General features: G+C 43.0%; 1 protein-coding gene across 1 annotated transcript in view; it reads left to right on the forward strand.

The window, feature by feature from the left end:
• The first annotated feature begins 3,445 nt into the window (after positions 1-3,445).
• PEMT (phosphatidylethanolamine N-methyltransferase) overlaps positions 3,446-18,005 on the forward strand; it is a 163,478-nt gene continuing 148,918 nt past the window's right edge. Inside the window, 3 exon segments of the mRNA XM_030212849.1 lie at positions 3,446-3,547; positions 3,549-3,636; positions 5,195-5,302. Of these exon segments, the coding sequence (XP_030068709.1) occupies positions 3,519-3,547; positions 3,549-3,636; positions 5,195-5,302 (225 nt within the window). The 5' untranslated portion in view covers positions 3,446-3,518.

An 18,005-nucleotide genomic window follows, 5' to 3' on the forward strand; every position in this document is an offset into this window, starting at 1 on the left:
TTGCGAATTAAAATGACATTAAAGAGTTGTGACATTCTGCTACACAAGCTGTCATGCATTTGCAAATCATCCCTTCTAGTCATGGTTCCAGAGACAAGACGTAATCAATAGAAATAGAATAAAATAAAACATAGAAAAGAAAATAAGATGATACCTTTTTTATTGGACTAACTTAATATATTTTTTGGATTAGCTTTCGAAGGTAGCCCTTCTTCGTCAGATCAGAAATAAGCAAATTTTAATAAGTAACAGCATATAGAAGTGAAACCTCAAAGTATTTCAGCGACAGTCTTAAGGGATGAGGGAGGGGTGGGCCAGGTGAGACACAGAGAGGGCTGAGAGGATGAGGGAGATATGCATGGTGATCAGAGGGTGACAAAGCAGTGAAATTTCATGGTTTAGAATGTTAAGTCCTGTCTGGTGGGTGCCAAAATGTTGAATCATTTTGACTTCAAAGGTCTTACATTCCTGTATTGTTTAAAGTTTCCTTTCAGTATTCTCACCATAAAATCATTGGTACATTGTACCTCTGTGGGACAGCACTTTACAAAGCCAGAACACTGTATCAATTATTTTATGGTGAGAATACTGAAAGGAAACTTTAAAACAATACAGGAACGCAAGGCTGATATAGATTGATGACAGCCTTGGGTATACAGAGTAGTGATTCTCAGTCAGAGGGTCTCAAACCTGTCTTCGGGGAACCCCAGCCAGTTAGATTTTCAGGATATCTAATATGAATATTCATGACAATGATTTGCATGCACTGATTCCACTGTATGCAAATTTCTCTCATGTATATTCATTGTGGGCATCCTGAAAACTGGACTGTCTGGGTGTGTCCCGAGGACTGGACTGATATAGATTGATGATAGCCTTGAGTATAAAGAGTGGACCCCGTGGCTCCCAAACCTCCCCTGGGGGGAACCCCAGCCAGTCAAATGTTCAGGATATCTGACATGAATATGCATGAGATTGATTTGCATGCACTGCTTCCACTGTGTGCAAATTTCTCTAATGCATATTCAGTGTCGGTATCCAGAAAACCTGACTGGCTGAGGTTCCCCCAGGACAGGTTTGGGAACCACTGGTACTCCAGACCAATATGTGTATGTGCAACCTAGACTACATCTGACTCAAGAGTGTCCAACTTGAGTGGAGGGGACTCTAGCCCGCTGGCTACAGACCAAGCTAAAGTCTGTAGATAGTGTATAGTAAAGGTGGGCCATCACAGTCCTCATGGGCCACAACGCAGTAGGGCAGTGGTTCCCAAGCCTGATCCAGGAGGCACCCTAGCCAGCCAGGTTTTTGGGATATCCACAATGAATATTCATGAGAGAGATTTGAATGCAGGGGAGGCAGTGCATGCAAATATCTCATGAATATTCATTTTGAATATCCCAAAAACCTGACTGGCTGGGGTGCCTCCAGGACCAGGTTTGGGAACCACTGCAGTAGAGTTTTCAAGATTTTCACAATGAATATGCATGAGATTGATTTGCATGTACTGCTTCCATTGGATGCAAATCAATCTTAAGCATATTCATTGTGAAAATCTTGAAGACCCAACTGGGTTGTGGCCCTCAAGGGCCTTGATTGCCCACCCCTTTACTTTCAGAAGTGGTGTCTGTAGGTGAGTGGCAGGACACAATGCCCTCTGGGCTTCCAGCTACCATCTCGGACCCCTAGAATCCCATCCTGGCATCTTATCCCATCCTCAGTCATTCCTGTCTCTACAGTACCATCCATTTTTCTATGTTTCAACAAAATGATACCCAGTGCCTTTTTTGTAGGAAAAAAGGTACCGGTACTCATAAAGGGCAACCTTGGGGGTGGGGTCACTGTGGCTCCACCCCCACAGTAGCCATACCCCTTTACCAGCCACGGAGCATATAAAAAGGCATCACTGAAAATAGTACACCAGTATAGGAGATGAAAAATAACTTGTAGTGTTTTTCCATTGTAAAGCATTTCTGTAAGCTGTTACAGCTCCACTACACCCAAAATGTCACAAACCAAATTAGCACACAGACCAGGAATTAGGAGAACAGTCTTGCCAAACCTGTGTTATCAAAATCTTAGAATCTAACAAAAAAAAAAAAAACCCTATTCAGACACTTGGCCTTGCAGTCACACATGCAGAACAGAGATAGCCTCTCTTCAAATACAGGCAAAAAATAACTTGAAATCCGAAGAAGCCAGATTCTGCATCCAGGACAATACCAGTAAAACAAAAAAAACATGTTTCCTCTTGTACAGAGCAAAATAAGACAGTAGATGTTAATTCTAAAATTGGACATATTCCAAACACTAAAATGAAAATAAAATTGTTTTCCTACCTTTATTGTCTGGTGATTTTGTTTTTCTGATCATGTTGGTCCCGGCCTCTGGTTCTGCTGCTCTGTCTGTTCTCTTAACTCCATTTTCAGGGCCTCTTGTCCATTGATATCTTTACTCTTCTCCTTTCTTCTTCACTTCCTGCCTTAGGTCCATAAGTAAAAGCAGGGTCCTCCGTGGACTTAACTGGAGGAGCATAGATTGGATCCTGCCTATTTTCTCCATCACCTGCAGTTTTTCTCCTCTCTTTCCTCCTTTCCATCCATGTCCAGCAGTTCTTCTCTCTCCCACCCTCCCCTCCATCCATGTCCACCGCTGCCTGCCTCTGAGAGTCTGGCCCAGTTAGTAATCAGCCCTGCACAAAAAAAATAAAAAAAGGCCTAAAGGGAAGAGACAGGGAATATAAGTACATAAGTATCGCCACACTGGGACAGACCAAAGGTCCATCAAGCCCAGCATGCACTTTCCAACAGTGGCCAATCCAGGTCACAAATACCTGGCAAGATCCCCCCCAAAAAACTACAAAACATTTTATGCAGCTTATCCCAGAAATATTTCCCCAAGTCCAATTTAATAATGGTCCACCTATATGATTCCCCTATATAACGTTTGCTTGTGCTTGATTGAATTCATGGAGAGTTTATTTTTTCAGTCTTTCAAGCAAAAGCATGATTCCTCATTACTCCAAAGTAGCATGACTTCTAACTACTTCAGGACCCTGGCTGGGGAGAGGAAGTGGTAGTGGTGGGGGTCAGATTTAACGGGTTCTAAACGGTGGTGGTTTTTGAAAGAGGCTTGGAGCTGGACTGAACTGCCCCCAGAACTCGAAGCCTTACTGCTGCACTGCTCTATCGCATCTGTCACGATAGTTCAGGGGCTGCCCACATTGCAGCAGCCCGATGCAGTTCCCCTGGCTAATAATAGTAGTAAACCCGAGCCTGGGGGCCAGCCCAAGCACATTCAAGCCACGAGCTCCGCTGACGTGCTAAGAGAGCCAATCAGCCGGCGGCGCTCTAGCCAATCGGCTGGCGAACTGCTTAGGCCGGCCAATGGGAAGACGGCCGCCATGTTTGCGGAAGGAACCCGTCCCCCGGCGCTTCTGGGGCTGACAGCTGATTGCAGGAGCCACGTGTGTTCGTTGGCAATGTGGCTGCAGCAGCCTTTGTGTGTAAAGGTCATTGATGGATCTGTGTTCAGTTGGGTGAACTTTGCACCCTAGTCAGACTGGCACGTTCTTTAGCAGTTCCTGCGTTACAATTGGATTGCTGTGGAGGGCTGAGTAATTTGGATTATAGTAAGGTATTAATTGCATTTCACATTGTTTAATATTGTTAATTAGTGAACGTGCTATTTTTAGCAATATAATTAATACTCATTAAGACTGTAATGCATGTGGTCTAAGGGGACTGTCTCTTCGTTTTAGGTAGCAGCAATCGTTTGTTTTTTTGTTGTTTTGTTTTTTGGTGATTAAAACTGTACTAGGAAGATATCAAGAGCATTTTTGGGGGGAGGGGGGGGGGGGGTTGCAGAGACCACATCACTTATCTTGTTAGCAGTGTTTTTAAATTCGCCATGATTTTCTGTACCCTGAAAGATGTCCTTGCACTGTATGCCACCTTTCACTGTGAATAAGTGCAAGAAATAATTTATGATTATACTGGTGATAACCGTTGTATGCAATAGACAAAATAGCACTGAAATGACAAGCGATCACATTAAAGTTGTGCAAGAGAAGGCCTTTTATTTCTGGGCAGTTAAACACTTTCCAACACTGAGAAATGTTAAGCCACTCACAGCTGCTCATTCAAGTGAGCTACCTGTCAGATGTATTGGAGTGTCAATGGAATTTTATTGTTTTGCTTCTGTTCAGAAGGTTGGCATGAGTTATTTTTTCAGATTTGAATGTGGCACAGCTACAAAGACCTACTAATTGAAACGTTGTAGGTGCATCATTCTAGTCCAGTGCAGTTTAAATATTTGACTTAAGAACAAATATGATATAAATCAAGTTCTATTTATTTTTAAGTAGAGGAGTGTGGTAGCCGTGTTAGTCCACTCTTAAGGTTATCAATAGAAATCAAACAAAATAAAACATGGAAAAGAAAATAAGATGATACCTTTTTTATTGGACAATGTATTAAGTTATGTCCAATAAAAAAGGTATCATCTTATTTTCTTTTCCATGTTTTATTTTGTTTGATTTCTATTTATTTTTAAAAAATTGTTCTCTGACCTGTATGGATAGGTGTTTGTGGGACACACACGTTACGCTTACCCACAAGTTTACTAACCACCCCGCCCCCACTAGCTGAGTGTAGAAGCAGCAGATGTGTATATAAAGTGTTCCATATTGGTTTTTATTTTTTAGCAAGCTGTTTTCTGAATTATTTTGTAGACTTATGCTAGTGAACGGTTTGAGGTGTCTAAAATAAGTCCAGGTGAGAGACAGCAGCGTTGAAATTGTATATTACCAACTGCTGTGGAAAAGTGATTCAGTGTTCATTGGGTAAAGTAGTATGTTAGTCCATTTTAAAGGAAAATAAGCCAAAATAGAAAAAAAAGAAGATGGCTTTTTTTTTATTGCACTAACTTTCAAAGGCCACAGCCTCATTTTTCTGTTCAGAACATGAGCGAAAGATGACTATCAGAATATATAAGTAAAACATACAAGCGTTTCAATGACAGTTTCAGATACAAAGATAGGCGGGTAAAAATCAGGTAGCAAGGGATGGGTGATCAGAAGGTGACACAGCAGTATACGTTTATGATTTATAATGCAATAATGTCAAATCATCTTATGTTAACTTGGTAAAGAAACAGGCGGATATTTGAATAGATTCTGATCTGTGTCCTGCAGGTTGATTACTCAGTTATGACAGGGGCACTTAAATATATCAATTTGATGGATTCAAATTTTGCTGTAGCTGTTCTGTCCATTATTTTCAACCCACTTTTCTGGAATGTGGTAAGTATGGCACACCAAGGAGTTAATGTATTGGAGGGGGAAGGGGTTAAGTAATCATTTATTTTTTTTTTTTTACATAACTGACCCAGTGACGTAGCCATCGGTGGGCAGGGGCCCCATCTGCATTGGGCTTAGGCCTACCTAAAATTGGCATACCCTTGCTGTGATTGGCAGGGAACCCCAAGTCTCACCAGCTGAAGACTTCCTCTGGCGGCCAGAACTCTTCCGAGTCTGACGTGCACAAAACATAAGCACGCATGAGGGGGCTGCTGAGCTCGGAAGGAGTTCTGGCCACTGGAAGAGGAAGTGTTTATTGAGCTGGTGGGGCTTGGGGTTCCCCGCTAGTTCAGGTATTTGCATTTTGAGTTGGGGTTGGGGGGAGGGGGTGGAAAGAACATTTCATGCCCATCTGCTTTGGGCTCAGGACCACCCAGAATTGGCATTCTGGCTACAACATTGAGCTGTGTTAAACAAGGACTGGGTTATAAATGTGTCCTCACCATGTCTGCGGTGCTATAGTGGTAAACATCTGTCGGAGGAAGAAACAACTTTTTTGATATTTGAGGTTTTTATTTCAAAGTAAGTTTGGGGGTTTCTTAAAAGTGGTCTGGTCCCAACTTCTTTGTAATCGCTCTGGGTGTTTTGGGAGGGGGGGGGGGAATTCTAGGGGCAGCTCAGTAGTAGAAGTAGGTTGAGGGGTATCTATCATACAAAAAGCTGCCCTGTGTCAAGATATTTATGTGGTAGGGTGAGTAATAAAACATAGATACATTACCAGGGATATGTGAGGTCAAGCAAAGAAAATGAATACAAATTCAGCTGTTAGATTGGAACAGGGACAGTGCGTACATTGTCATCTCAACTGCTTGGTAGGGTTATTCATTAGAGGCGTTATCTGATGGTAGGCTATTCTGAAAAAGTGAATGTGAGGTCCTTCAGCACATTGTGTCTGCAGTACTGCCTGTTAAAAGACAGGTGCCTGCTTTATGAGTAGAAATGGGTAAAAGAACCAGGGTCTACTATGGAAGAAGGAAACGAGGAAAAATATGATCCAGACCCTTCAAATTTACTGCATGCCCAAGATATTATTGTAACAAAACAATTTTTTGTAATAGTGGAGAGATTTCAGAGTTTAAACACACCCAAACGAGGCTACACCAAGGTGATTTACGCCTCTAAGGGTGGACAAGTTTCTTGATCATAGAACTTCTCCACTAATTTTTATTTCTTGTGAGTTTCTTGAAGAGTTGCTTTATGAGTAGGGCAGCATATAGAGTTTGTAATAAGACCACAAACCAATGAGAGCCAGAAGTGATGGAGGAGTGAGGGTCTTAACTGATATGCTGCAGCAATAAAACATTTGCAAACACTTGCAGTAACACTCCATCGTCATAACTCGGATGTGGAGACGACACAAGCAATGAGAAACGGAACCGAAATGTTTCCTTTTCCACACCCTCTTACCTCTGAAGCATCTTGTTGAGAGGCTAAGGTGACTGACTGCCTCTCTTGAGTGTGTACAGTTTGAATTTAATTACTTGGCTTTCCAAGCCCATGCTCGGGCGACTTACAAATTGGGGTCCCTTTGGTGGGTTCCTTCCCTGGAAGACTTGCCAGAAATCACAAGGAGCATCGATGAATGCTCCGAGGGGACAGGATTCAGGAACAAGGTCAGGAAATATTTTCTTACAGAGAGGGTGGTGGATGCCTGGAGTACTCTTCCAGAGGATATGGTGGCGAAAAATACAGTAACAGAATTTTAAGAAGCGTGAAATAAAATCCATGGTGTAAAAGAGGATGGAAACAAGGCAGACATCGGAGTCCAAAAAATCATGTTTGGATTTAGCTCACATCTTTTTCAGTAGTAGCTCAAGATGAGTTGCACTCGGGTACAATAGGTATTTCCCTGTCCCCATGGGTTGTACATGCGGTAAATAGAGGGGTTTTTTTTTTTGTTACATTTGTACCCCGTGCTTTCCCACTCATGGCAGGCTCAATGCGGCTTACATGGGGCAATGGAGGGTTAAGTGACTTGCCCAGAGACACAAGGAGCTGCCTGTGCCTGAGGTGGGAATCGAACTCAGTTCCCCAGGACCAAAGTCCACCACCCTAACCACTAGGCCACTGCAGCAGTAGGATTTGATCTGGGTTTCCCTGGTTCTTGGCCCAGTGGAGACCAATGTATTGAAGGATTTTGGCCATGCTCTGTACAGATTTGAGAGGAGAGCTAAGAAGTCATGTGGAGGATATGGGTGTGAAGTTGTAATTTAAATTTGATATATGCACATCTGTGAAGGTGACGAATCTGTACTGGGCAGGTTGAATGGACCATTTTGGTTTTTTTATCTGCTATCATTTATTTATTTATTTATAACATTTATATCCTACAATATTCCCACCCATGGGCAGGCTCAATGTGGCATACATCAGTCTATAAAAATATACAACAATTCAGCAAACAAACAAACAATGTGGTAAGAGAGAAAGGGAAATAGCTAAGGAGGGAAAAGGGGAAAGAGTAGTGGCGAACAATATGTCGCTACGACAGTTGGAATTCAGAAGGAAGAGAGGCCAGGCGGGTTTGAAGCGTATGCTCTACCAAAAAGGAAGGTCTTGAGGCACTTCTTGAAGGTTGGGTGATCAGGAGTAAGTTTGACCAATTGAGGCAGTGGCCTAGTGGTTAGGGTGGTGGACTTTGGTCCTGGGGAACTGAGGAACTGAGTTCGATTCCCACTTCAGGCACAGGCAGCTCCTTGTGACTCTGGGCAAGTCACTTAACCCTCCATTGCCCCATGTAAGCCGCATTGAACCTGCCAGGAGTGGGAAAGCGCAGGGTACAAATGTAACAAAAATAAAATAGATACTATTGGAGATTCTACATGGAATGTTGCTACTATTGGAGATTCTACATGGAATGTTGCTACTATTGGAGATTCCACATGGAATGTTGCTATTCCACTAGCAACATTCCATGTAGAATCTCAAATAGTAGCAACAGTGGAGGAGTGGCCTAGTGGTTAGGGTGGTGGACTTTGGTCCTGGGGAACTGAGGAACTGAGTTCGATTCCCACTTCAGGCACAGGCAGCTCCTTGTGACTCTGGGCAAGTCACTTAACCCTCCATTGCCCCATGTAAGCCGCATTGAGCCTGCCATGAGTGGGAAAGCGCAGGGTACAAATGTAACAAAAATAAATAAATTCCACAATTGAGTGCTGAGATAGGAGAAGTAGGATGCATAGGTGGTCTTATATATATGAGGCACAAAAAACTGGGCCTCAACTATATTAGAGGTGAGGTTTGAACCCTAGTTAGCTTCCCTGTGCTAACTAGTGGGTCACTCCTCCACTGCACTATACACCTGTCCAACATAGCCTCTGTTACAGACATCTGGAGGGTGCACTGGTGACTCTGCCAGGATCCGTAATATCAGTGACCTTGTCCATCTTTATAGCTCTATTTCATTTCTGCACTAACCTTCCCAGCAGGTGTTTAACTCTCTGATGAGTAGCACCATTTCGTTGAACTAGGGCTGCACCCAGAGTCTTCCTCTCACCGGGATATGAGTTTTGCTAACAAACGTTGTCACCTGTTCTGAACCCATCTGCTGCTTGGGCACATGCATAATGTAGGAATGTTTGTTTTTGAACCGAGTGAACACCACGCTGCTGTTCTCTTACACAAAATTCCAGAGATAAGGGAGGGAAATGTGTAATCCTGATCTTAGCCTGGGTTCCTGCGTCCTTTCCACAGGAGGAGGAGATAAGTGTAGAGACTGCTGCTTACCCCTAAGGCCAGAGAAGCCAGAGTAATTAGAGGTTTCCACCTTGCTGTGCCGTATGCCTGGAGCAGTCGTACTGCCTCTCTGGCCATTTTCAGATCTTGAGGTTGCTTTTAAATCTTATTATTTTATTATTACATTTGTACCCTGCGCTTTCCCACATAATGTGGCTTACATAGTAATTTGAAATACAAAGTTAATAGAATTTTAATAAAACAGTAGAAAACAATGTAAAGTTGGGCTTAGTAGTGTATGATAAGTTGAGCTAGATAATTTATGACTAGGATAAAAGAGGGTAGACAGGATAGGATAGTGTAATTTGGGAGAAAAGGGGTAAGGAGGGATAAAATTAAGGAGAGATGGAAAAACTCTGGTTCTCTGTGGTCGGAGCCTTGTTGACGTCATTCTTCCAATAATACAAATATTTTCTCAAGCCTGTATGAGTATCTTGACTGTAAGCTCCAGTCAGCAGGGTCATCTAGTTGTGCTATAGAAGCAGTGTTTGACCAAATACATAGTAACATAGTAGATGACGGCAGAAAGAGACCTGCACGGTCCATCTAGTCTGCCCACGATAAACTCATATGTGTATACCTTACCTTAATTTGTACCTGTCTTTTTCAGGGCACAGACCGTATAAGTCTGTCCAGCAGTATTTCCTGCCTCCCAACCACCAGTCCCGCCTCCCATCACTGGCTCCGGCACAGACCCCGTATAAGTCTGCCCTCCCCCATCCTAGCCTCTCAACCACCAACCCCTCTTCCCCCCACCATCCAATTTCAGCTAAGCTTCTGTGGATCCATTCCTTCTGCACAGGATTCCTTTATGCTTTTAATACTTTTGTCTAGCCTGGTTGTTTCAGCCATTTTTTTGTTGACTTTTTCTCTTTCCCTTTGTTGGTTGCGTCTTTTTTTTTTTTTTTTCAGTTGAGCAACTGTGAAGGAGGTCAGTGAATTTGATGCTTTAGCACCTTCTACTATGCGATTTTTGTCTCATCTCGCTTCACTTGGTCTTTCTGGTTTTCTTCCTTTCTTTCCTCCCGTTTGTTTTAAGGTTACTTCGCCTCCTTCTGTTTCCTGTTCTTATCCTCTCCACGGCAGTGTTCTGTAAGGTTCAATCCTTTCCCCTTTTACTTTTCAAAGTCATCTTTTTCTCGGGTCATTAGCCACCCTGATTCAGACTTTCTCCATTTTCACTTACATCTGTGCTGATGGTATTTTTCTCCTGTAATTATACTGATTTTGGATACCCTTTCAATCTTGTTTGGATGTTGTTGACCACCGGATAACCTGTCGTCGCATGGTCCTCAATCCTGAAAAAAAAACCCCATAGCCTGTTGGATCACAGGTCATCCCTCCTGTCGTACACAAGATCTTCACCTTTTTGGAACCACGATCACCCCAGCCCAACCCTTCCGTTACCTAGGTGTAACTCGTTGATTTCTCAGCTCACCTATGCACCACATATCTCGTTACTCCTTAAATCTGGTTTCTTCTCTCTTTTGCAGTTGTGCTGTATTCAAAAATTTCTTGACCATGATTCTTTTCATGCCCTCATTCTCTCGTTGCGCATTGCTAAGCTTGACCATTGTAATATTGTTATCTTTGCTGGTTCAACTCAAGGTACTCTGAAAAAAAGTCACAAACACTTCCAAAATACAGCTATCCGTCTCCTCTGGCACGCTAAGAAATATTTCACCCTTCCTTAAAGACCACCATTGGTTGCCTGTTGTCTCTTTTAGTGTACAATATAAGATTCTCTTACTAGCTTTCTGTACCCTATTCCCTCACCCAGTTGTTTCGATCTCTCAATGACCAATAAATGGTCCTGCCTGGCCCAGACTAGCTTAACGTGAGCATACGCAACAGAGTTCTTGTTTCAGGTTGCAGGAGCCAGGAAGTAAAAATCTCCCTTTAGAGAGTCGATGCAAGTGATCTCTTGCTAAATTTAAGGTTGCCATTAAAACCTGGCTCTTTAAGCAGGCATTCAGTGTCCAGCAGTGATAGCGGAAATCTGTGACTCTCTTTCCTCACCGTCCTGCCCTATTCTTCTCTGACTTTTACCCCTTTTGTTTGTCCTTCACCCCATCCTCTTTTGTCATATGCATGGCTTTTCGTTCCCCCTTCTGTCCTATCAGGAAGTGTAGTTCCTTTCTGTATTAATTTTTAGCCCTGTTTGCAGATGGCTCCTGTTAAAATTTTTGTTTCAATGCCCAATAGAGAAATTGGGCAATAGGACCCACACTATACTTGATCCTTACCTTCCTTGGGTATAACAGTCACTCCTGCTAGCCACGTATAATAAGGTAGCTTTCTTCCCCCACCAAGGGACTCAACAGCCAATGCTGAAACCGCTTATAGAATTTCACTTTGTGCATCCACCGAGGCCCAGGGATTTCCAAAGCTTCTTTGATCAGAGGTCCTGCTTAGCTTGAAGCTGAGAAATAGGGCCTATCCAACAACCCCCTGTCCGCCTCTGCTCTTTGTCCCAATTGTGCCCCTTGAAAATAGGTATCAATATGTCTCTCCTCCATTGCTCCTTCTGGAATGTAGAAGGCCTCATAAAATTCTATAAATTAAACTATTATCCTCTGTTCATCATGTATATCCATCCCATTTGCATCCTTGATCCATGTGATATTATTCATTGTCCATCTCTGTTTCAGCCAATGAGCTATAACCCGCTCGCTTTATTATTATCTTCAAGGCCCTTAATGAAAATGGCCCCAAGTAGGTACAAGAAGAATAGGATGATCCTCTACACACCTTCAGGGACATTAAGGTCCTCTCAAGGACTATTACTAACCACACCCTCTCCAAAAGACATTACATGATGTGATACCTGTAAGTGAGCCTTCTCCGGAGTAGCCCCCACTCTCTGGAATGCACTGCCTGAAAGTCTCCGCTTAACACAAGACTATCTCTACTTCAGAAAGCAAGTGAAAGCTTGGCTCTTCAACCAGGCCTTTAATGGAAGAAGTAACTACTAACTTGGTTAGTCTCACTCACATGCACAAGGAGTGACATGGGCTGCACATACTGCAGCAGGACAGGTTTATCCACTCCTACCCTAGCTGAGATATAATATTTAACCATCTCTCTGACCTCACGTTCAACTTTCTTTAAATTAGTCAATTTATTCTCTAACTCCTCTTACTCTTACCTATCTATATGTTCCATCTTTGCTTTATTTATTAGGATTTATTTACCGCCTTTTTGAAGGAATTCACTCAAGGCGGTGTACAGTAAGGATAGATCAAGCATGAGCAATAGGCAATTACAGCAGTAAAAATATTCAACTAACAATACAAAGTATGGCAAGACAATACATTATAGGTGATAGCAAAGGGTAAAGCAAAGATGTAATATATAGAAGGAAAAGAAAGTAGGAAGAGTTAGAAAGTAAGGTGATTGATTTAAAGAAAGTTGCACATGAGGTCAGAGAAATGGTTAAATGTTATCTCAGCTAGAGTAGGTGTGGATAAACTTGTCCTGCTGCAGTATGTGCAGCCTGAGTCACTCCTTGTGTGTGTGAGTGAGACTAGCGAGTTAGTTACTTCTTCCAGTAAAGGCCTGGTTGAAGAGCCAAGCTTTCCCCTTTCCCTTCCTGAAGTAGAGATAGTCTTGTGTTAAGCGCAGCCTTTCAGGCAGTGCATTCCAGTGTGTGGGGGCTAGTCCGGAGAAGGCTCGCTTGCGGGTATCACACCGTGTAATGTCTTTTGGAGAGGGTATAGTTAGTGATAGTCCGTGGGAGGTCTTTAGTGTCCTTGGTGGTGTGTGGAGGATCATCCTATTCTTCAGATACTCGGGGCCATTTCTTTTCAGGGCCTAGAAGATCAGACATACAGTTTTAAATTTAGCCCTATATTGTACTGGTAGCCAGTGAAGTTTTTGCAAAAATGGTGTGATGTGGTCACGTCGCTTGCAACCTTCTATGAGTCTTGCTGCTGCATTCTGAATCAACTGGAGCTGGTGCAGGCCCTTTGTAGTCAGACCATTGTAGAGTGCATTGCAGTAATCCAGTCTTGATGTTACCATGGCATGCACAACTGGGCTAAGATTTACCTTCTCCATGTAAGGAGAGAGGCAGCGTAGCTGTCGCAAATAGTAGAAGCAGCTCTTGAAAGTTGCTTGGGTTTGGGGAATCAGTGTATTCCAAGGTTCCTGACTTGTGATTTGAGGGGGAGTTCATACTTCCCAAAAAGGTATTTTGATGTCAGTTATGTATCCACTTGTGTTAGGGACCCAGAGAAGCTGGGTTTTACTTGGGTTCAGGCAAAATTTGTTGTGCTTAGCCCATTCTTGAATTGATCTTAGACAGGTAATCAGTTTATTCAAGGCTGTAGGTAAGCCAGGTTCAGTGGGTATGAGTAGCTGCACATCATCCGCATAGATATTCTACGCTGTCTATTAAATTGTTCTATTATGTGTTGACATTATACCCTATACTGTCAATTAAAATGTTCTATTGCGTATTGTGTTGACATTGCAAGTAGTATATTAGGCCGAACTTTGTTTTTGTTATTTGAATATTTTAACTGCTGTAATTGTCTACTGCTCATTTAGTGAATTCCTTCAGAAAGGTGATAAATCCTAATAAATAATAAACGAGCATAAAAATAAGCCTTCTGCATGGGATAGGTGCCATCCAGATTGTTTTCATAGATTACACAGAATACGCCCAAAGCAGTTGCAGGTGCAAGTTGATTCTGTGCATTTCCCTAAAGTAACATAGTAACATAGTAGATGACGGCAGAAAAAGACCAGCACGGTCCATCCAGTCTGCCCAACAAGATAAACTCATATGTGCTACTTTTTGTGTATACCCTACCTTGATTTGTACCTGTCCTCTTCAGGGCACAGACCTTATAAGTCTGCCCAGCACTATCCCCACCTCCCAACCACCAGCCCCGCCTCCCACCACCAGCTCTAGCACAGAAAAGTGAAAACATTGACTGCATTTTTTTTTTGGAATGTGTAATTGGAACATGGTTCTGTGTGAAAGGCATATGTATCCTTGGGAGCTTAGCCGAGTTTAGGTGGCAAAGCCGGTGGTGGGAGGTGGGGCTAGTGGTTGGGAGGCGGGGATAGTGCTGGGCAGACTTATACGGTTTGTGCCAGAGCTGGTGGTGGGAGGCTGGGCTGGTGGTTGGGAGGCGGGGATAGTGCTGTTCAGACTTATACGGTCTGTGCCAGAACCGGTGGTGGCAGGCGGGGCTGGTGGTTGGGAGGCGGGGATAGTGCTGGGCAGACTTATACGGTCTGTGCCCTGAAGAGGACAGGTAGAAATAAAAAGTAGCACATACGAATTTATCTTGTTGGGCAGTCTGGATGGACCGTACAGGTCTTTTTCTGCCGTCATCTACTATATTACTATGTTTGTGTGTACTAATTTTTCAACGTGCCTGTAAAAAAAGGCCTTTTTAAACATTTTTTTACCAAAAATGGACATGCAGCAAAATCAAAATTGCCACACGTCCATTTTGGGCATGCAACCTTACTACCAGCCATTGACCTAGCGGTAAAATCTCGCGTAGTAACCGGGCGGTAATGATCTATACCCGTCAAATGCCATTTGGCGTGCATCTGATACACGCGTCCGAAAATGTATTTTTCGGCTGCGTGTATCGGCCGCACACCAAAAGTTACCGTAAGAGCCACCCGGTAGCCAGGCGTTAACTCCATTTTGGCACGTGTTGGGTACGCGTAGACGCTTATGTGGCTTAGTAAAAAGACCCCTTAGATTCTAAGTGCCACATAAAGGATGTAGCCTATTACAAACGTTTTAGGCAGCTAAATTTTAAGTGACCGTTTGAGAATTACCTTTATGCGTAGCTGCTACAGGTCAGAGGTCTCTATTTACATTCCACGACTGGCACTTTAAGAAGCCGGATAGCAACTGCAGCTGAATGCTGATCGGCCTGTTTTCAACTGGGTCATGGAGGCACAAGTCAGTCTTAGGCCCAGATGTATTAGACTGGGCAGACATTTTAGTAATAGCTCCCAATAGAGTCCACGAATTTCTGTTTCTGCTTTCTCCCAATTCCAGTGGTCCATTACTCTGTCTTCTGTGTCTTCCTAAATCCATCCTCCTCTTTCATGCAAATTCATCTTTCCTTTATAGAGAGAGTTAAATGGATTTATATTATTCACTTGCAAAACCTGTGTTAGAGGAACATGATTGTCATGACTTAAATGAGCAGCAAGTCAGAAAATTCAGAGTCACGGCCCCCTTTGTAAGTAGCTGCGTCAGAAATGTCAGTATATAGGGTTTCCATGGCATCGTCTCGCTGTTATGTGACACACAGAAGAAGGGTTTTCAAATCAGTCCCGTTCTCTGAAGTGTCTGATATAGTGCATTCCAGCAGAACGTTCCCGCCTGCGGTAGTTACATCAACCCTCTGTGGAGCCTCAGTCTCCTGCTATTGCCCCCAAGTAGGTCTGGTTAAAACACGGCCTCTTGAGAAGCACCTTGGAAAAGGGTTGATTCTGAGAACATTACTTTCTGTCAGCTCCCCTTTTTACCTTTTCTGTTCAATCAGAATCTGTGCTGGATGCTGTTCCCTGAGCCTTCTTTCACACATAACTGGGGGATTTTTGTCCCTATTTTTAGTAGGCCCAGTTTCCAACTGCTCCCAGTCTGGTCTTTTCAGCGGTGATCCTTAGGCCGGGAACCCTACACCGGGGTCTTTCCCAAACCTTAGTTGGCCTACTTTCCAGAGATGCCAAGGGTGAACCATACGATAGAGTGAGATTTACTATACCAAGGAGTGTGATTGAAGGCCAGAGAGTGAGATTTTTCAGGCAGTACATCCAGGGTAAAAATCTAGAATGTTACTGTGTCGTCATCGTATTGCGGTAAATCCAGTTTAAAGGCCTAAACCAGGAACCTTCTGCAAGCCAGTGAATATCACTGAGACTGAGCCAGCCCAGCCCAGCCCAGGAAAATAATTTTTAAATGGATTACAACTCTTAGGGGCCCTTTTACAAAGCAGCGCTAAAAAGTGGCCTTAACGCACCCTTACGCGGGTCTTTCCCATGCACTTAAGTCCGTTTTTCGCTCAGCGGTAAAATAGTCGATTTTTGAATTTTTATATTAATGGTCACGCGCTAATGTTGCCATTAGCATGTGGCCATAAAAAAAAAAAGATTAGCGCGTGAGCCCTTAACCGCCACCCATTTTATAGGCAGTAAGGGCTCATGCGCTAATCTGTTGGTGCGCAACAATGTACCTGCACGAAACGCCCATTCTCTGCCTTCAGACACGCCCCCTCTACAGTAAAAATAATGGTACACGCATGCTAACATAGAACATACCACAGGACGCCTGAGCACGCTCCGCGGTAAGCCCTTTTAAGCTGCCGTTAAGCACACGCTAATGTTTACCACAGCTTGGTAAAAGGAGCCTTTATTAGTTATTAGAGTTGCCCTGCCTATCTTTAGACTTTTCTAAGAATCGAAGGCAGCTCGAACGCCTGACTCCTTTCTTCGTAACCATATTAAAACGGGTCAGAAAAAGAGAAAATTAAATTTCACTTCTTATCCTCGAAAGCACTGAACTAATTTTCTCTTTGGAGACAACAGTGAATGCAAACGACGAGTCCAAGGATCTCTTACTCGGAGCTTTGCTAGAAACGTGTTTGATCTATCCAGGTGAGTGAAGTTGGCAGTTTTTTTAGACCGAACTGGCTGCGTTCTCTGCAGGACACTCGGCTTTGGTCAGATCAGTCTGAAAAGCTGCCGTGACGTTTTCAGCTTGTCACGAAAGATAAAACGCACAGTTTCCACCAAATGATATGTCGTCTTTCATGTTGGACATTTATCACATTGGAGTCAATTATCAGATGGTGCAGGCGCTAAACCTGTATGTCCAGTGCTACCTTCTGTATGGGTAGGTGGAACTGAATATGTAAAGTGTGGTGACCCTACTAGCACTGGCCATTAGCCCCAGATTCTGTGTGGGTCAGCCAGATTTGGGCATGGATCTAATTGAATCTAGTCAATTAATGCTAGATTCTATATATGGTGCCTGAAAAAATTATGCGTGGGCATATTCTCTAAAGCATGCCTATAGTTTATTTATTTTATTGCATTTGTGTCCCACATTTTCCCACCTATTTGCAGACTCAATGTGGCTTACACAGTATGGTTATGACATAATCAATTCATGATAACAGGTACAATTCTTAATGTTTGAAGATTAGGTAGGGGAAGATTGACGGAAGGTGTTAGGTAGGATATAGGTGAACTGTAGTAACTGTGTGGATTGTTGAGGTAGTTTCGTAGACTATCAGAGGCATATTTTCAAAGCACTTAGCCTTCCAAAGTTCCATAGGTTTCTATGGAACTTTGGAAGGCTAAGTGCTTTGAAAATATGCCTCCAAGTGTTTTCTTTGTAGGCCTTTTGGAAGAGATGTGTCTTCAGAGATTTGTGGAAGTTAGTTATATTGTCGGTAGCTTTCAGGTCTGTAGGTAGAGCATTCCACAGCTGCGTGCTCAAGTAGGAGAAGGTGGTGGCGTGTATCAGTTTGTATTTTAGTCCTTTACAGCTGGGGAAGTGCAGATTGAGAAATTTGCGGGATGATCTTACAGCTTTTCTGGGAGGCAAGTCCACAAGGTTTAGCTTGTAGATTGGGGCGTCTGCGTGAATGATTTTGTGTACAATCGTGCTTAAATTTCCAAACGATATATAGATTACCTAGACTACTGCAATGCATTCTACGCTGGTTGTAAAGAACTGATCATGAAGAAGCTTCAAACAGCCCAAAATACTGCAGCCAGACTCATATTTGGTAAAACAAAATATATATAAACCCAAATAAAGGAGTTTGACTCTTATATATACTGATAGTGTGGAGGTGTTCCTTTAAATTGGTGAAAAACAGATAGATTCACCCTTAAAGCTATTAAATCTTAACAAAACGAA

This window comes from Microcaecilia unicolor, chromosome 8, assembly GCF_901765095.1.
Source record: "Microcaecilia unicolor chromosome 8, aMicUni1.1, whole genome shotgun sequence".
Taxonomy (NCBI): Eukaryota; Metazoa; Chordata; class Amphibia; order Gymnophiona; family Siphonopidae; genus Microcaecilia; species Microcaecilia unicolor.